This window comes from Perissodus microlepis, chromosome 20 (assembly GCF_051167445.1).
Source record: "Perissodus microlepis isolate ML-2025 ecotype Zambia chromosome 20, ASM5116744v1, whole genome shotgun sequence".
Lineage (NCBI taxonomy): Eukaryota > Metazoa > Chordata > Actinopteri > Cichliformes > Cichlidae > Perissodus > Perissodus microlepis.
In genome coordinates, this window is record NC_140480.1 from 28,829,409 (window position 1) to 28,843,096 (window position 13,688).

General features: G+C 40.7%; 1 protein-coding gene across 2 annotated transcripts in view; it reads left to right on the plus strand.

Annotated features, from left to right (window-relative positions):
* The window catches only part of plxna2 (plexin A2), a 157,525-nt gene extending 147,170 nt beyond the window's left edge, over window positions 1-10,355 (plus strand). For both annotated transcript variants that reach the window (XM_084917581.1, XM_084917580.1), the window contains exons 27-32: window positions 2,997-3,096; window positions 5,650-5,840; window positions 5,997-6,166; window positions 6,265-6,477; window positions 6,781-6,931; window positions 9,554-10,355. In XM_084917581.1, coding sequence (XP_084773707.1) covers window positions 2,997-3,096; window positions 5,650-5,840; window positions 5,997-6,166; window positions 6,265-6,477; window positions 6,781-6,931; window positions 9,554-9,649 — 921 coding nt within the window. In that variant the 3' untranslated portion in view covers window positions 9,650-10,355. The remainder of the gene's footprint in view (window positions 1-2,996; window positions 3,097-5,649; window positions 5,841-5,996; window positions 6,167-6,264; window positions 6,478-6,780; window positions 6,932-9,553) is intronic.
* The last annotated feature ends 3,333 nt before the right edge of the window (window positions 10,356-13,688 follow it).

Consider the following 13,688-nt stretch of genomic DNA (forward strand, 5'->3'; position numbering starts at 1 on the left):
TTTTGTTTTTGTTTCTGTTTTGTTTTTTTTTTTGGGGGGGGGGGGTTGACTGATTGTTGATTTCAGTTTTGCTTTGCTACTTAATCTTCCTCGTTGTCAAAGACAAGCTCTTCTGGCACTTTCTTCTCATTCTCCATTCTCTTCCTCCTCCACCCTCCCTTTTTGTCATTTTAAGACAAAGATGGGGGTGGGGGAGCTACTGGATAGTTAGTAAACAGAATTACAGAGTTACAGAATTACTGAGATCACTTGAAGGCAGCACTGACAATTCCTAAAGTGGGCATTATCGTGAGCTGTAGCCGGAGTTGTTTTTCCCCATGATTCAAATTGCAGACAGGCCAAGCATGTTGTTCCCAGTGCACAGTGCACTTAATTACTTTGATTATGTTTGACAACAAGGTTATTTAGTAGATGATATTATTCCACATCCAATTGTGGGGCAAATGCATAGACTGTTTTTTTTCCTTGAATGTAGTGGAAGTATTTGCCATACTGCTTCTTCCTAAAAATGCAAAATGCTAAAATAAGGGCGGTTTAAAAGTTTTTGTAGCCTGAGTGGTGACCTCTGTGTCCTCCTCCTCTGTGGTGAAGGAGTAGGAAGAGGAGAGACTGATAACCACACCAGTAGAGTCCGGTTACCCAGATTGCAGACTTGGGGCATTTAGGCTATTTTCAACAACCCCAGACACAACAGATACTGCTCATTTTTCTGTGTGTTCATTAATCTAATGCTGTGACTGTCAAGTTGGAATATAAAAGTTGGTTAGGAGGAAAACTATTGTCTATTTATAGCGGAAATATTTGAAAGAACTAATATCCCATTATAAAGTAATGGAAATTTGCATTAAAGTTTTTTTCCTGTTGCCATCCAAGAAAGAAATGTTTGCATATAATAGCCCATTTCATATTTTTTCAGTTCTGACAACAAACATGCACAGATGATGTGTTTCCAAGCTAGTGGGCAGAGTCCGCAGATGTGATAAGCATCATGATCTGAGGGCATCAGTCCAGACGAGATGGGATACCAAGGGGTAACAGGCGTGGACCAGAACAGTGGGTTTGTGTGGGGAGGGCTGAAGGGGGGGAAAGGGGAAAAAAAACCATCTAGGATGACCACTCTCTGCTGTCTGGTCCACTCTGTACTGTCTAATGGAAGGTCTTATCACAGGCAGGGCCCACAGCCCTTATCACACCTGCCCACTATCAGCCCCACACTGGATTATCCCTGAAGGGCGAATCTGCACGCCTTCAATCATTTACTACTATCACAAGGACCCATCTCTGCTCTAGCCTCTATGTCAGCCATAAAAAGCAGAGAGAAAGAGAGAGAAATGGAGGGAGTGGAAGGAGGGGGTGCAGAGAAGCTATTTCATGCTCCCAGGAGAAAATGTATCACAGGAATAGCGGTGCAAACTTTACGGAAGTCCACGCTGTCAGTATATTAGAGTTGGTCCGTGGATTGTCAGCCAAGAGGTGGCTATAAAATGGAGAGGCCATAGAAATTAAGCTTAGGAAAGCAAAATGCACAAGAGGTGAAAAGGGAGAGAGACAGCTGAAGATGCTAGTCACGAGTGGGGTTTAGGAAGCAGATTTTTCATTTCCCTTCAATAGGCCTTGGTGCCTGAGCTGCTTCTTTAAGAGGATTCTTCCAGACTTTATCCCCATTTTCGAGTGTCTCTTCAGTAGAGACCAGATGGCAACTCCAGCTAACAGCAGAGCTGAGATTAGTTTATGAAAGTGGAAATAACGGGTGAAGACACGAATGAGAGAAGGTGGCTTTCCAGAACGGGGAAAAGCACCATAAATGCCCATCCCAGTAACCAGTGGTTCATTTCCCAACGAGAGCCCAAAAGGGTCCATTCTTGCTAAAGAAAATGAAAAGCCTAATTTCCTGTTTTTCTATAGATTCTTTGAGGTATTCCTTTTGGAGCCTGGCATTTTCCTTTTGTTTATTTCTCCACTAGAGGCTCATCAGTTTTTCTTCACTGGGTTTGAAGCAGAAATCCCTCCTTAGGGTGAGCTGTAAATGCCAGCCAACAAGCTGTTTGTTGTTTTGGTTTTCAGAAAAGAACCACCGGCTTTGTTTGCTGTGTTTTGCATTTTCCAGACTAAATTCCTTTGCTGTAGCTGCACTAGTAGCACATAACTGTAACTAAACTGTCATTTTTTTTGACCCATTAATTATAATACTAGATTGATGAAAGATCTCTAAAAAGAATTTTGAGGATGTCCTTTCAAATGTAGGTTATGTCAGGTTTTCTCAGGCTACCACACCACAGGGGTGGGGTGGTGGAGATAAACCCCAGTGTCTGTGTCTTATTCATGACACAACATCTTTTACACAGCCTTTTTTCTTCGTCTTTCTCTTTGACTCTGACTCGCTGCTCCTCTATTGCTATTATTATACCTGCATACCCCATTTTTTTTTCTCCAGTGGTGTCAAGTGTACACAAGATGAGACATTCAGCATTCTAGTCTCTGTCTCTCTCTATCTGACACTCTCTTTTTCCATTTTCCTCTCTCTTTCTCTCAGCATCTTATCCTAGTTCCAAAGCTTACATCATGTTTCTAAGGTTTGTGAAGGGTGATGACAATGACAGTCATGTTGAGTACAGCCATCATGCAGTCACAGCACTCTGCTTTGCCGAAAAAAGCCACAGGGCTGTGGTAGAGAACAGCAGGGAGTGCAGATATGACAGGGAAGGATGTACGGGTTTGAGATGTGTTTTGCTCATGGGACTCACTCAGTCCCCTACATTCCCATTTGTAGTCTTCTCTTTGGTATGAAACATTTGTGAGAACATGTGATACATAAATAAATTACACACACGCGGTATGTGATGGTGGCCCACAAAACTCTCCGGAGAATGGGTTTTAAACAAGGAATAGTGGGACTTTATTTTAGGAGTAGAGAGATATTTAACACATGTATGAACATGGAATGCTTCTTTTCTATTTAAAAGATTGATTTTTGTGAAATCTGTCTCATCACACAGGTGTCGGACCGCTGTGTGGTGGCTTTAGTGCCAAAGCAGACCTCATCATACAACATCCCTTCCTCAGCCAGCATATCGCGCACCTCCATCAGCAGATACGGTGAGTCACTAGACATGATTGCTCTTTATATGCCTTTGTTTTGGCTGCCATTGATTGTATTGATTGATGTAGCATATATATTACGTAATTACAGGTGGATTGTGAGGGTTAGCCATCAGTTAAATCCATGTTGATGTAGTGCTATTGCTGCTTTTGATAGATACATCAAAGTACTTTTACATTAGTTGTTTCAGATAAGAACAAAGGGAAATCTTCTCTTTCCAAAGCAATGGTCTACTCTTTTTTTTCTCTTTAGAGAGGTTCTAGCTGCTTTCTCTCCCCCCCCCCCCTCCAACTGTGTGAATGCTGCAGTTTGCCTCACAGTTCAGGCCCAACCTCTGTTGGATGGTATGGAAAGAACACTGAGAGAGAATGACAGAGAAAGCCATTGTTTAGTTTTGAGGCTATAATATTTTTTATAATGAAGATACGTTCTCTGCGGGACATTTTGGGCTGCTATTTGCACACATACTTGTGCCCACGTGGGCATGCACACAGTACATGCAGTGCCTATGCACGCAGGCGCTCACATGCTTTAGATGTGCTTGTTGTTTGTGCTGCCGGGTGCCAACATTTGGTCCTATGCCAAACACACAGCAGCAGCACACAACTTGTGATTGCTAATTATTCTCTGTGAATGATACTTCACACAAACAGAAAAAGATAAGTGAGCATAGCCAATTATCAGGATCCACGCTAGGTGAACGCTGCCTTTAAACTATCTAACTCAGAAAAAGAGCTAACAGCGTCCTTATCTTTCCAACCAATTATGCTTATTTACAAATGTTAACAGTGGACACCTATGGACACTCCAAAATGGGCCATTATCTTCAGTTTATGTGCTGTGAAAAATAAAGTGTAACGATATTTTCAATGATGACCTTTAGAAGATTGCAGCGTACTGAGTCATCACTTTCTTTTGAACAAAACACCGTAAAGGTTGTTGGGAGAAATGGCAAGATGATGGATGACCAAACTAATGTAAAAAAAAAAAAGAAAAAAAGAGTACAACTACAAAAGGAAAGTCACTTTCTCTGCATTATGTAGGTTGTTTCTTGTCAAGCTTAATTTGTTCTCTTTGGAGTTTTATACCCATATATTCTATTCAGGCATTGGAGCTGGTTGTGCACGGCATAAAGAGCAAAGCCTCTGCTGGCATGATCCTGGCTCTCATCAATCATGGGTTGGCACAGCGGGCACAGCTGCACCTCGACACCTGCTGATCGATTCATACCAATTTCACGTTCGGTGCTTAGCATCTTGACTCAATTTACACCCCCAGAACCCCCTATTAGCTTTAAAATCAGCTTGAACACACTCCCCTACTGAGTGGCTCTGTCCGGGAGCTGCGAATTGCAGCCAAGCAGGAAAGGGTTGCAGGTCACTGCTTAGTGTTTCAGGGAGTTAGGAAAAGACTGCGGTGCAGGCAGAAGAATAGCCCTGCCCACAAAAAAAGTAGAATAGCAAAAGAAAAAAAAAAACAGTGACTGGATTAGGATGGGATTTGGGTCCTCAATCCACCCTGCACACAAGTGCATACATCATCCCTTAGTGTCCCTAGTGCCCATTCCAGAGCTGCAGTTTGGTCTTATTTGAAAGGTATGTGGTTTTATTGGCAGCAAAAGCTTAGTTGTTCAGCTCGGCATTTGAAGACATGTGAGAGAAATCCTCATTGGGATGCTCACATCCTGAATCTCTAGAGAGCCACCTGCCATGATGACAACTAATTAAGGAAAGTGAAAGCAGTATCATTCTGAGAGAATGAAAAAGGAGAGGTACACAAAGGTAGGGATGTATGGATGAAGGATGGTGGCTACAGTGCTTAACAAGTTGCTGTAGGAATCTTTTGATGTATTGATTAGAGGATGACAGGGACATTTGGCATTGGCACAATGTGGCGAGGAAGAACCAATTATGAGTGCTTTAAGTGGAACTCGGCACAACAGTGTCTCAGTCAGTGAGATGGGGATTATATAAGAGACAGAGAATGAATAAGATGAAAAGCAAATACTCATCGGATAAATAATGGCATACAGAGAGAAGAAAAAGTAGAGTCAATAAGCAGAGTAATAAATATTTAGTATTTTTAGTCCTGCACAATAATAATTTGGTTTTGCATGTGAAGGACAGAGGTCAAAGTCTTGTTTTCATCCATTTTCTGTGTCATTTAAGATTCAAGTCTCAAGATGGCTATTACTAATCAGTGCAATGCTAGACACCACAACTCCTCCTCCCTTTCATTACTTTGTTGTCCTTAGAAATTATCCATTATTGCAATTTCCTTTATAGCATGGCTTAGAGGAGGAGCGCAGAGGATTCGGCTGTGTAATGAGTTACAAAGCAGAGATGGAAATGAGAAAGGGGCTGTGTATGTGTGTTCTTGTGTGGGTTTGTTTGTGGGTGTTCTATGTACAGTAGGTGTGAGTGCATGCTAAATTTACATGATGATGCTACACCTAAGGGAAGCTTTTTTTAATCACAGTCATTTAGGCTTGCTAATAATTCTCTATCGCTTTTTTTTTCCTCTCCTTTTTTCTTTCCTGTCCTGGACAGACTCTTCATTCCGCTACACCGGGAGTCCAGACAGCCTCCGATCACGTGCTCCCATGATTACCCCCGATCTAGAAAGTGGTGTAAAGGTTTGGCATCTGGTGAAAAACCACGAGCATGGAGATCAGAAGGAAGGAGATCGTGGCAGCAAGATGGTCTCTGAGATTTATCTAACCCGACTGCTAGCTACCAAGGTACGTCAGTATTCTCTCATACATTTCTGTGACCACAGAAAAGTTTGTCACTTTTTATGATAATGCTGCATTCACAATGGCTTTTTTTTTCTGTTATAATCGTTGTTTCTTGGTGCTCATGCATTGTTAATCTCTTTACTCTCGTTCTTCTACTAGGGTACACTACAAAAATTTGTTGATGACTTGTTTGAGACGTTGTTCAGTACAGTCCACCGAGGGAGCACCCTTCCCCTGGCCATCAAATACATGTTTGACTTCCTGGATGAGCAGGCAGACAAACACGGCATTCACGACACAGACGTACGTCACACATGGAAAAGCAATTGGTAAGGGGTTTTCTACTAAAGACAGTAAAAGTAAGATTGCATGTGACTATCTATTAACGCCTTTCTGTATTTCCCTTATTTTTATTTCTGTCTGCCAGCCTTCCTTTGCGTTTCTGGGTAAATGTGATCAAGAACCCGCAGTTTGTCTTTGACATCCATAAGAGCAGCATCACGGACGCCTGTCTGTCTGTAGTAGCGCAAACCTTCATGGATTCTTGCTCCACCTCAGAGCACCGCCTGGGCAAAGACTCTCCATCAAATAAGCTGCTCTATGCTAAAGATATCCCCAATTACAAGAGCTGGGTAGAGAGGTAGGGGCCGTTGCATTCACTTAATACACCATGGTAACACCCCCCACATCTTTGTTTTGTATCCTCATACAATGAGAGTTGGATCTTTGGGAAAACTGATTCATAAGGCTCTTTTTTCATGTATTCATTTCTCAGCCAGATTCAGTAAAAGCTTTGTCAGTGACTGTTAGCAGGCATTCATTGTTAGTGAAAGTGATATAATGGATCCAAATTTGAAATACTGTATAAAAGAATTTAAGCCTCAGTTGAACTATCGCATTGACTCAGCGAGTCTGTGACGTTGCCCCTCGTCTGTATCCCCAGGTACTATGCCGACATCAACCGGCTGCCAGCCATTAGTGACCAGGACATGAATGCCTATTTGGCAGAACAAGCCAGACTCCACTCCACAGAGTTCAACATGCTCAGCGCTCTCAACGAAATCTATTATTACGTCAGCAAATACAGTGAAGAGGTAAGCAATATTAGTGGTCTCAAACCTGTCATTCAGATGCATTGTGTGTCTGGCATTGTGCTCCTTTTTTTTTTTTTTTCTTGGTTTAGGTGTTTGTTTTTGTTGTTTTGATTACACTTATTTTGCATAACAACTGAAGAGCAGCCAGTGTTTCAGCAGTGAATAGCACTTTTATCTGTAATATACAGGCATTTGTGTGAGAATAACAGAAGGAATGTAAAGGGATGTGTGTTTGATTGCATATTCTGAAGACAAAAAAAAAAAAGCACAAATAATGAATAAAGTACTTATCAATTCCAGCTAGTTATGAGTATTTTGGCATTTTAGAAAGAGGGATGAGGAATGTGGGTATTTGCTAATTAAAGTACCTCTGTCCTAGTGAAACACTGCCCATATTAACAACATATTCCTCAACCTGCTCTACTGTCTCTAATTTTCACTCTCTTTTGTAACATGTCAAACTGCATGTGTTGCGTAAATTCCTGAAAATAAGTTTTATACAATATGATCTATTATACTGGCGTGTTTCTCAGGTGAGGTTGAATCTCAGTCTTGTTAAACTTTTGTTACTCTGTGATAAATCCTTCCTATGAACTACATACTGAGCTCGTTCATTTACAGAATTTACCTTGAGGGCAGTCCCAGGCACTGATTGCGTAATGAGCTGCCGCCTTACTCAATCAGCCGCTAATTACTGGCAGATTGCGAGCGTAATTTGAACGAGAGGCGTGCCACAAATTTGTCCCGCACTTTAATGTTCTTATATTTTGCCCTTGGTGCTTCCAGACTATTCATAACTGGAAAAGGTTGGCGAGGTCAGCTAAGAGTCTTCAGTAGACTTCCCCAAAGCCCAGAGGTCTAGCGAGACCTGGGCTTAACAAGGCAGCACGCTTGATCTGTAGAGAAGAAAGTGAATGTCTACAAGCTCTCTGCATGTTGCTCTGTCCTTTTGCTGGTGCCGAGTTAGAGTAGACAATCTGTCATATAGGGTTCTCATGAGCAGAATCATGGGCAATACACACACATTCTCTCAGATCGTAGGAAGCATAAAAAAGGAGGGAAGACGATGAGAAAGTAAGAGAGAGCATTTATAGAGACATTCGGCTTCTAATGTCAGCACATCCTCTGGGAAGCTTTAACTTGACCTTTATGTTGGACCGTAGTACCTCTCTCTTTTTCGCTTATTCTCTACCTCCTCCCTGTGCATTCCTTCTCTTTTTACCCATTATCCAGTCAGCTTCCCCTTTGCTCGCCATAAATCTCATATGCTCGCTTTTGCTGCAGTTGCCATTGTCTGATTCACACATGCACAGGGACGCAAACACTCATACGTGCACCATCGCTCCTGCAGTATCTAGCAGAGTGCAGTGCGTAAAAACCTCATCTAGCACCATTAACAGTTGTTCATTCTTACTCAGCCCTTCACAAAGGTTGTGTGTCAGGCTAACCAGACCAGAGCTTCAGCTTGCTTAAATGGATTTGGGAGTTTGCAGTGGGAGCTACACCTGCGTACAGAGCTGCAGATTAATTATAGATTGCTGTCGGGCCCAAAGTGGAGGAGGAAACGTTCTGTTACGTAGCTGCCAGCCTTTAAGAGCACTTACGCAGATGAGTGGATGATGGTAGGTGGGCAAGTCAGACTCTGTGTTATGCATCTGGACAGGCAGCAAATAAAGGTTTTCCATGGTATGCTAAAAAAAGGGAAAAAGGCAGTTCTTGATATGATTTCCAAGTCAAATTTACAGAAAAGGTTAATAAGCCAATCAAAAAGAAGCTCTTGCTACGATAATTACATTCTTTGGACATTGAGAAAATATTTTTAAATAACACAGTGTCTAAAATACCAGATATTTTGGTGTATTTTAGAACAAAATAACTCATGGAGCCTGCATATAAAACCAAAGACGATAAATGAGTGAGCTGAAATGACACTCGACAGGGATAAATGGTACATTGAAGATGACACTTTTTTTGTTGTTGCTTTTTTCATTTTTTATTCATCCCTTACCTCAGAACTTTTTAAAATGCATATTGCATGAGATGGGTCGATGAATTATTTTGTTTAAAATATTAATAATTAAGTAAAGCACAGCATTCAAGTGTAGCCAAGAGTAGCAAATAGATGCACAGTGCCACCAGAAAGCATGTATTCAAATGGCTGCAGCATCTGGATACAGGGATTCATATCAAAGGTAATGCATATGAAGGGCTCTCGCTATGTATTTTGGCATCAGTCTTACACAGATTTATTATGACAAGGCTGACACTAGATGAGAGAATGAAAAGGAGAGCCTGTCTGAATGTCTTTTGAACCCAACTTGACAAATGCCAAATTTAAAAGATGGGGCTCAGAAGATAAAACGCGAAAGACTCGTGCACAAATATTTCTCGAAGCTGTCAAAGTCAAAGGGAGTGATGGAATTATTATTTTTTTCTTTTATCTGATGTCCACATAGAAATCTGGGAAAAGAAAAGGAAAAGAAATTTAAAAAGCGCGTTGGTATTATTTTCTTTTAAATGTAACTAGATCTGAATCTGTGAACAAATCCTAACAAGCAAGTGTTTCACAGTATATTTTTATTGATGATGTTTTTTTTTTGGGGGGGGGGGTGTCATGCACAGATCACAGCAGCCCTGGATCAGGATGAACAGGCAAGGAAGCAGAGGTTGGCCTACAAAGTGGAGCAGCTCATCTCTGCCATGTCCTTTGAAAGCTGAGAGTGACTACTACTGAGAGAAAGTGAGAGAGAGAGAGGACCACAGTCTTTACGTGACCTACCAAAAAAGGTCTTGCATTACTTACCTCTCATGATGGGAGCTGAAACCATGAACCAGACCTGGGACCTCTGTATCTACAGCTGGACAAACATACAACTGCTTGAGTTTGTAATTCTCCCACCTCCTTCCATGACGGTGCCAACGCAGGGCCCGAAGACTGAAACGGAGGCCTCCCTGCAACTGGATTTGCTTTTGGCATGAGAGACTATACCAGAGAAGGGAACCACATGGCTTGTATTTATTTTTTTCCTTTAATTTTCCACAAAGGACATCTTCTCTGTTTGACAGGGAATTGTATGTTCCGTGAGTGTGTGTGTGTGCATAAAAGTGTGGGTGTGCATGAGTGTGTGTTTGTGTCATACTGAGGAAGACTCCTACAAGAAATGGAGAAACAGATTTATTCTCTACCAACTCACGGCTAAGTGTGAGGCGGAGAGAAAAAGGCGAGAAGTAGAAGAGCAGATCTCATGTTGGACAGCTGAGATTGCATTCAGAGTTCTCAGATTTTATTTTTGTACTTTGTACATTTGAATATTATCAGTTGCGGTTCCAAAATATCCACCTCGGATCCCAAAAGTGTTGCTATGTAAAGATGCAAAGCGCGTAACACCACTTTAGATTACAGTGATAATAAAACGGGCCACGACTCGTGTCTTCTCTCACTCCTCTCTTTGGACTGAAGCTTCACGCAACATGGACAAAGCCTCTGGTCTTTATTTAATCAGATATGTATAGGAAATCATAAAACATGTGGCCATCACATAAAAGTTAACAGAACTCCACGTGTGGTGGTCATCACAAGTTAAGCCAGCATGCTTGCACCTAAACTGAAGATGATGAAATCTGTAGTGTAATTAGGAGGTGACCTCAGATAAGGATCACTCTGGTATCAAAGGCTCTTTACAGCAGTTAGCTCATCTGTGTATGTACCAGTTGATACTTGCCAATCATTGTATGTGAATGTACAAATTTTTGTTTTTTCATTTTTGTCTGTCTGTATCTTTGTCTGTCTGTTTTAAGTTTTACTACAAAAATTGGCTCATTTGAATTGAGCTTCATAGATATTTCCTGTAGCTTGTTGTGTGAAGAACTCAATTTTGTTCATCCTGGCCCTGTTCCATCCAACTGCTTCTTTTGGCCTAAATTGCTTTCCTTCTAAAGAAGAGTGTGCATCGTTATAGTGTCTGTTAATGCTGTAACTGTAAAGCCTGTGGCGTAGGCTGCAGTATCCAGAGGTACAGTGGCAGTTTGAAAAGAGCAGGTAAAAGCAGCTGGTTTCTGTGCTCACATTTTATGTCCACTTTTTTTTTTATCTTTTCGGGACCTCGATCAACCTTTTGTGTAATTTTCATGCATGGTGTCACACATCAAAAGTGTTTGAGGGTCCGTCTTTTATTTTTCTCAAGTGCCAGTGAGTCACACTTTTGTTGGCCAGTTGAAATGTTAGCTGATGGAAGATCTTACCTAACCACCACATGTCTTCGCACAGATAATAAGAAGTCTGCGTGGGCCTAGTTTGACAAAGTGCCAAAAGATCCCGGTGTTTCAAGTAGTTCACAAATGTATCACAATCGGTTTATGCTTTACAGAGGAAGCAACACTCGCATATTTGAGTGTATATTCAGTTAAAACAGAAGACTTAAAAACTGGAATGGTGAGTTTCAAACTCACTAAAGGTACGAAACATAAACAGAGGGGGAGGGGGAGAACTGAGAATAAGAAGAAAAACAGAGTTAAAGTGTGTTTTGTGTCATGTGATGCATCTCCTGACTTGAACCAAACATTAACAAGCTTAGAAGCTTATGTAACTCTCCAGACTTTAGCTGGATGACAACAAACTGTAGATTTCATCCTCTAGATAGGTTATTTCATTTCTTCCAAAATATATATTTGCTTGTTGTTTACATCAAGTACTTGAAAAAAAGGTAGTAGTAAAGAGTTGTACAGTGTACTGCAATTGTGTGTGTTGAGAGCATGATAAAGGTGGGTGAAAGGTGCTTCTTTTCTCTGTGGCCTTAGATACCCACCTGCTTAGTGTTCCCATACCTATTACTTCTCATCTAGGGCACCGTCCTTTCAGTGCTTCAGAGCCCTTTAGGGTTGTTTTCTCTCTCTTCTCTTTTTTTCTTTCTTCTTTTTTTTGGTACTGTTACCTGGCCCTGGCACTCGGCTGAGAACTGTCTTAGTGAGATGCAGTAAAAGGGAAGGTGAAGAGGCTGTGGCCTTGCTAAGGTAGACGTTGCCTCGTGCAGTACTCGGCATCCTGAGCTGTTTGAAGAGAAATCTTGAGAAATGAGGAGCAATGGAGAGGTAGAAAGAGTGAAAACCCCTTTAGCTCTAGTTTCCTACTCCAGCTTTGAAGCTTCTCTTTGATCTGAGTCAGTTGTGTTCACAGTGTGATCAGGAGATGTAAAGAAAAAAAAAAACATCAAACTAACAGGCAAGGAGAAATGCAGGCTGAGGTGACGACTGAGTGCTATGACTTTATCCGACCAGTGGGGGCAGAACTACAAAAGACCAAATCATCTGCTTATTCATCTGAAAAAGCAGCTTCTTACAGAAGTGCTTTGCCAACACAAAAGAGAAGATATTAGATAACTTATAACATAACTGCCTTAGCCGACATTCTTAAACTTTCTTAGGTTTTTTGGTTTCTTTTTTTTTTTTTGCAGTGAACATGACATTGATTTGAAAACTTTGTATGTTGTTTTGCAATGATTTATTTCAAAAAGTACGAGAACTGATCTTTTAGTAATGAAATCTGTTCATGATCCTAAGATCATATTCTTGAACTTAGGAGATCCATAACGTTTAAATTGTAATGCCCAGATCTAGTAACTATTGATAATGTTAAAGTTTTGCCATAAGTTATTTAGTTTTTTCTGTGTTTTGTGAACGCAATACACTTCTGTACCTTCTTGCTACTTAATCCTCTGCTCAACATCTACAGGTACACAATTACACACACAGTACAGACTCAAAGCAGAAATCTTCTTCCTTTTGATTAAGGTGTCTTCCCAATTTCAGCGAATAGAATTGTATCCTCCTCATACCTCACATTGCTTTTATGTAAGTAATGCTTTTTATCATTTTAACAGGACCTAAATGCCTTTTCCTTCTCCAAGGAATAAAATGTATGTTTATTACAGTCCTTCCAACTCTTAGATGAGCTCGCCCTATACAGAGTAGTGATTAACAAAATCAGGCACACAAGTTGGTGAAGAATGGCTTTGATTGTTTTTTTATTTTGTCTTTGTGTGAGATTTTTTGCATGCATTACAATTTATGTTTTAGTCATGCCTGGTATTCCATATCGATCCGCACCATCGTCAGCCTAATGGCAATTCTTCCATTTGCAGATGTCTTAAATCACAGCTGAATGCACCTTTTTTTTTTTTTGTGAAAGAGATTTTTTTGTTACTAAATAATAGCTTGTTTCCATGCTGTTTGCTCATTTCTAGAAACCTTTTTAATTCAGTTTGAACTGAGAAGAAAAGAAGTTTGTTTACTCTTTCTGCAGTGCAGAATCCCATTTGACTGCCAGTTGTGTGATATGGAGAGATGCTCATGAACACAACCTCTTTTCAGATGAAGTTGATTACTAATTGAAGATGCTTTGTGCTCTTTTTGGCTCCTGGTGAAGTGTGCTGCCGAAGAGATGGTGTCGTGGTTTCGACTGGCGCATGCCATTCCTTATACAAAACAAAGAATTAAATTAGCATTTCTTGTGTTTGCTTTTTGGCATCAGACAGGAACTGAAAAATCCAGATCAGTGTATTGCTCACCACGTATTAAATGAGTATCCTTCCATTATAAACACATTGTAAACAAACCCTTTGTAGACACTGGAGTTCTGTAAAATAGTAATTACTGGCGATGATGATGATGATGATGATTATAATAATAATGGCTGTCTGTTCTTGTTTTATAAAGTTGTTGTGAAAAATTGTAAGAAACTTAAAATATTTAAAAAGGTTGT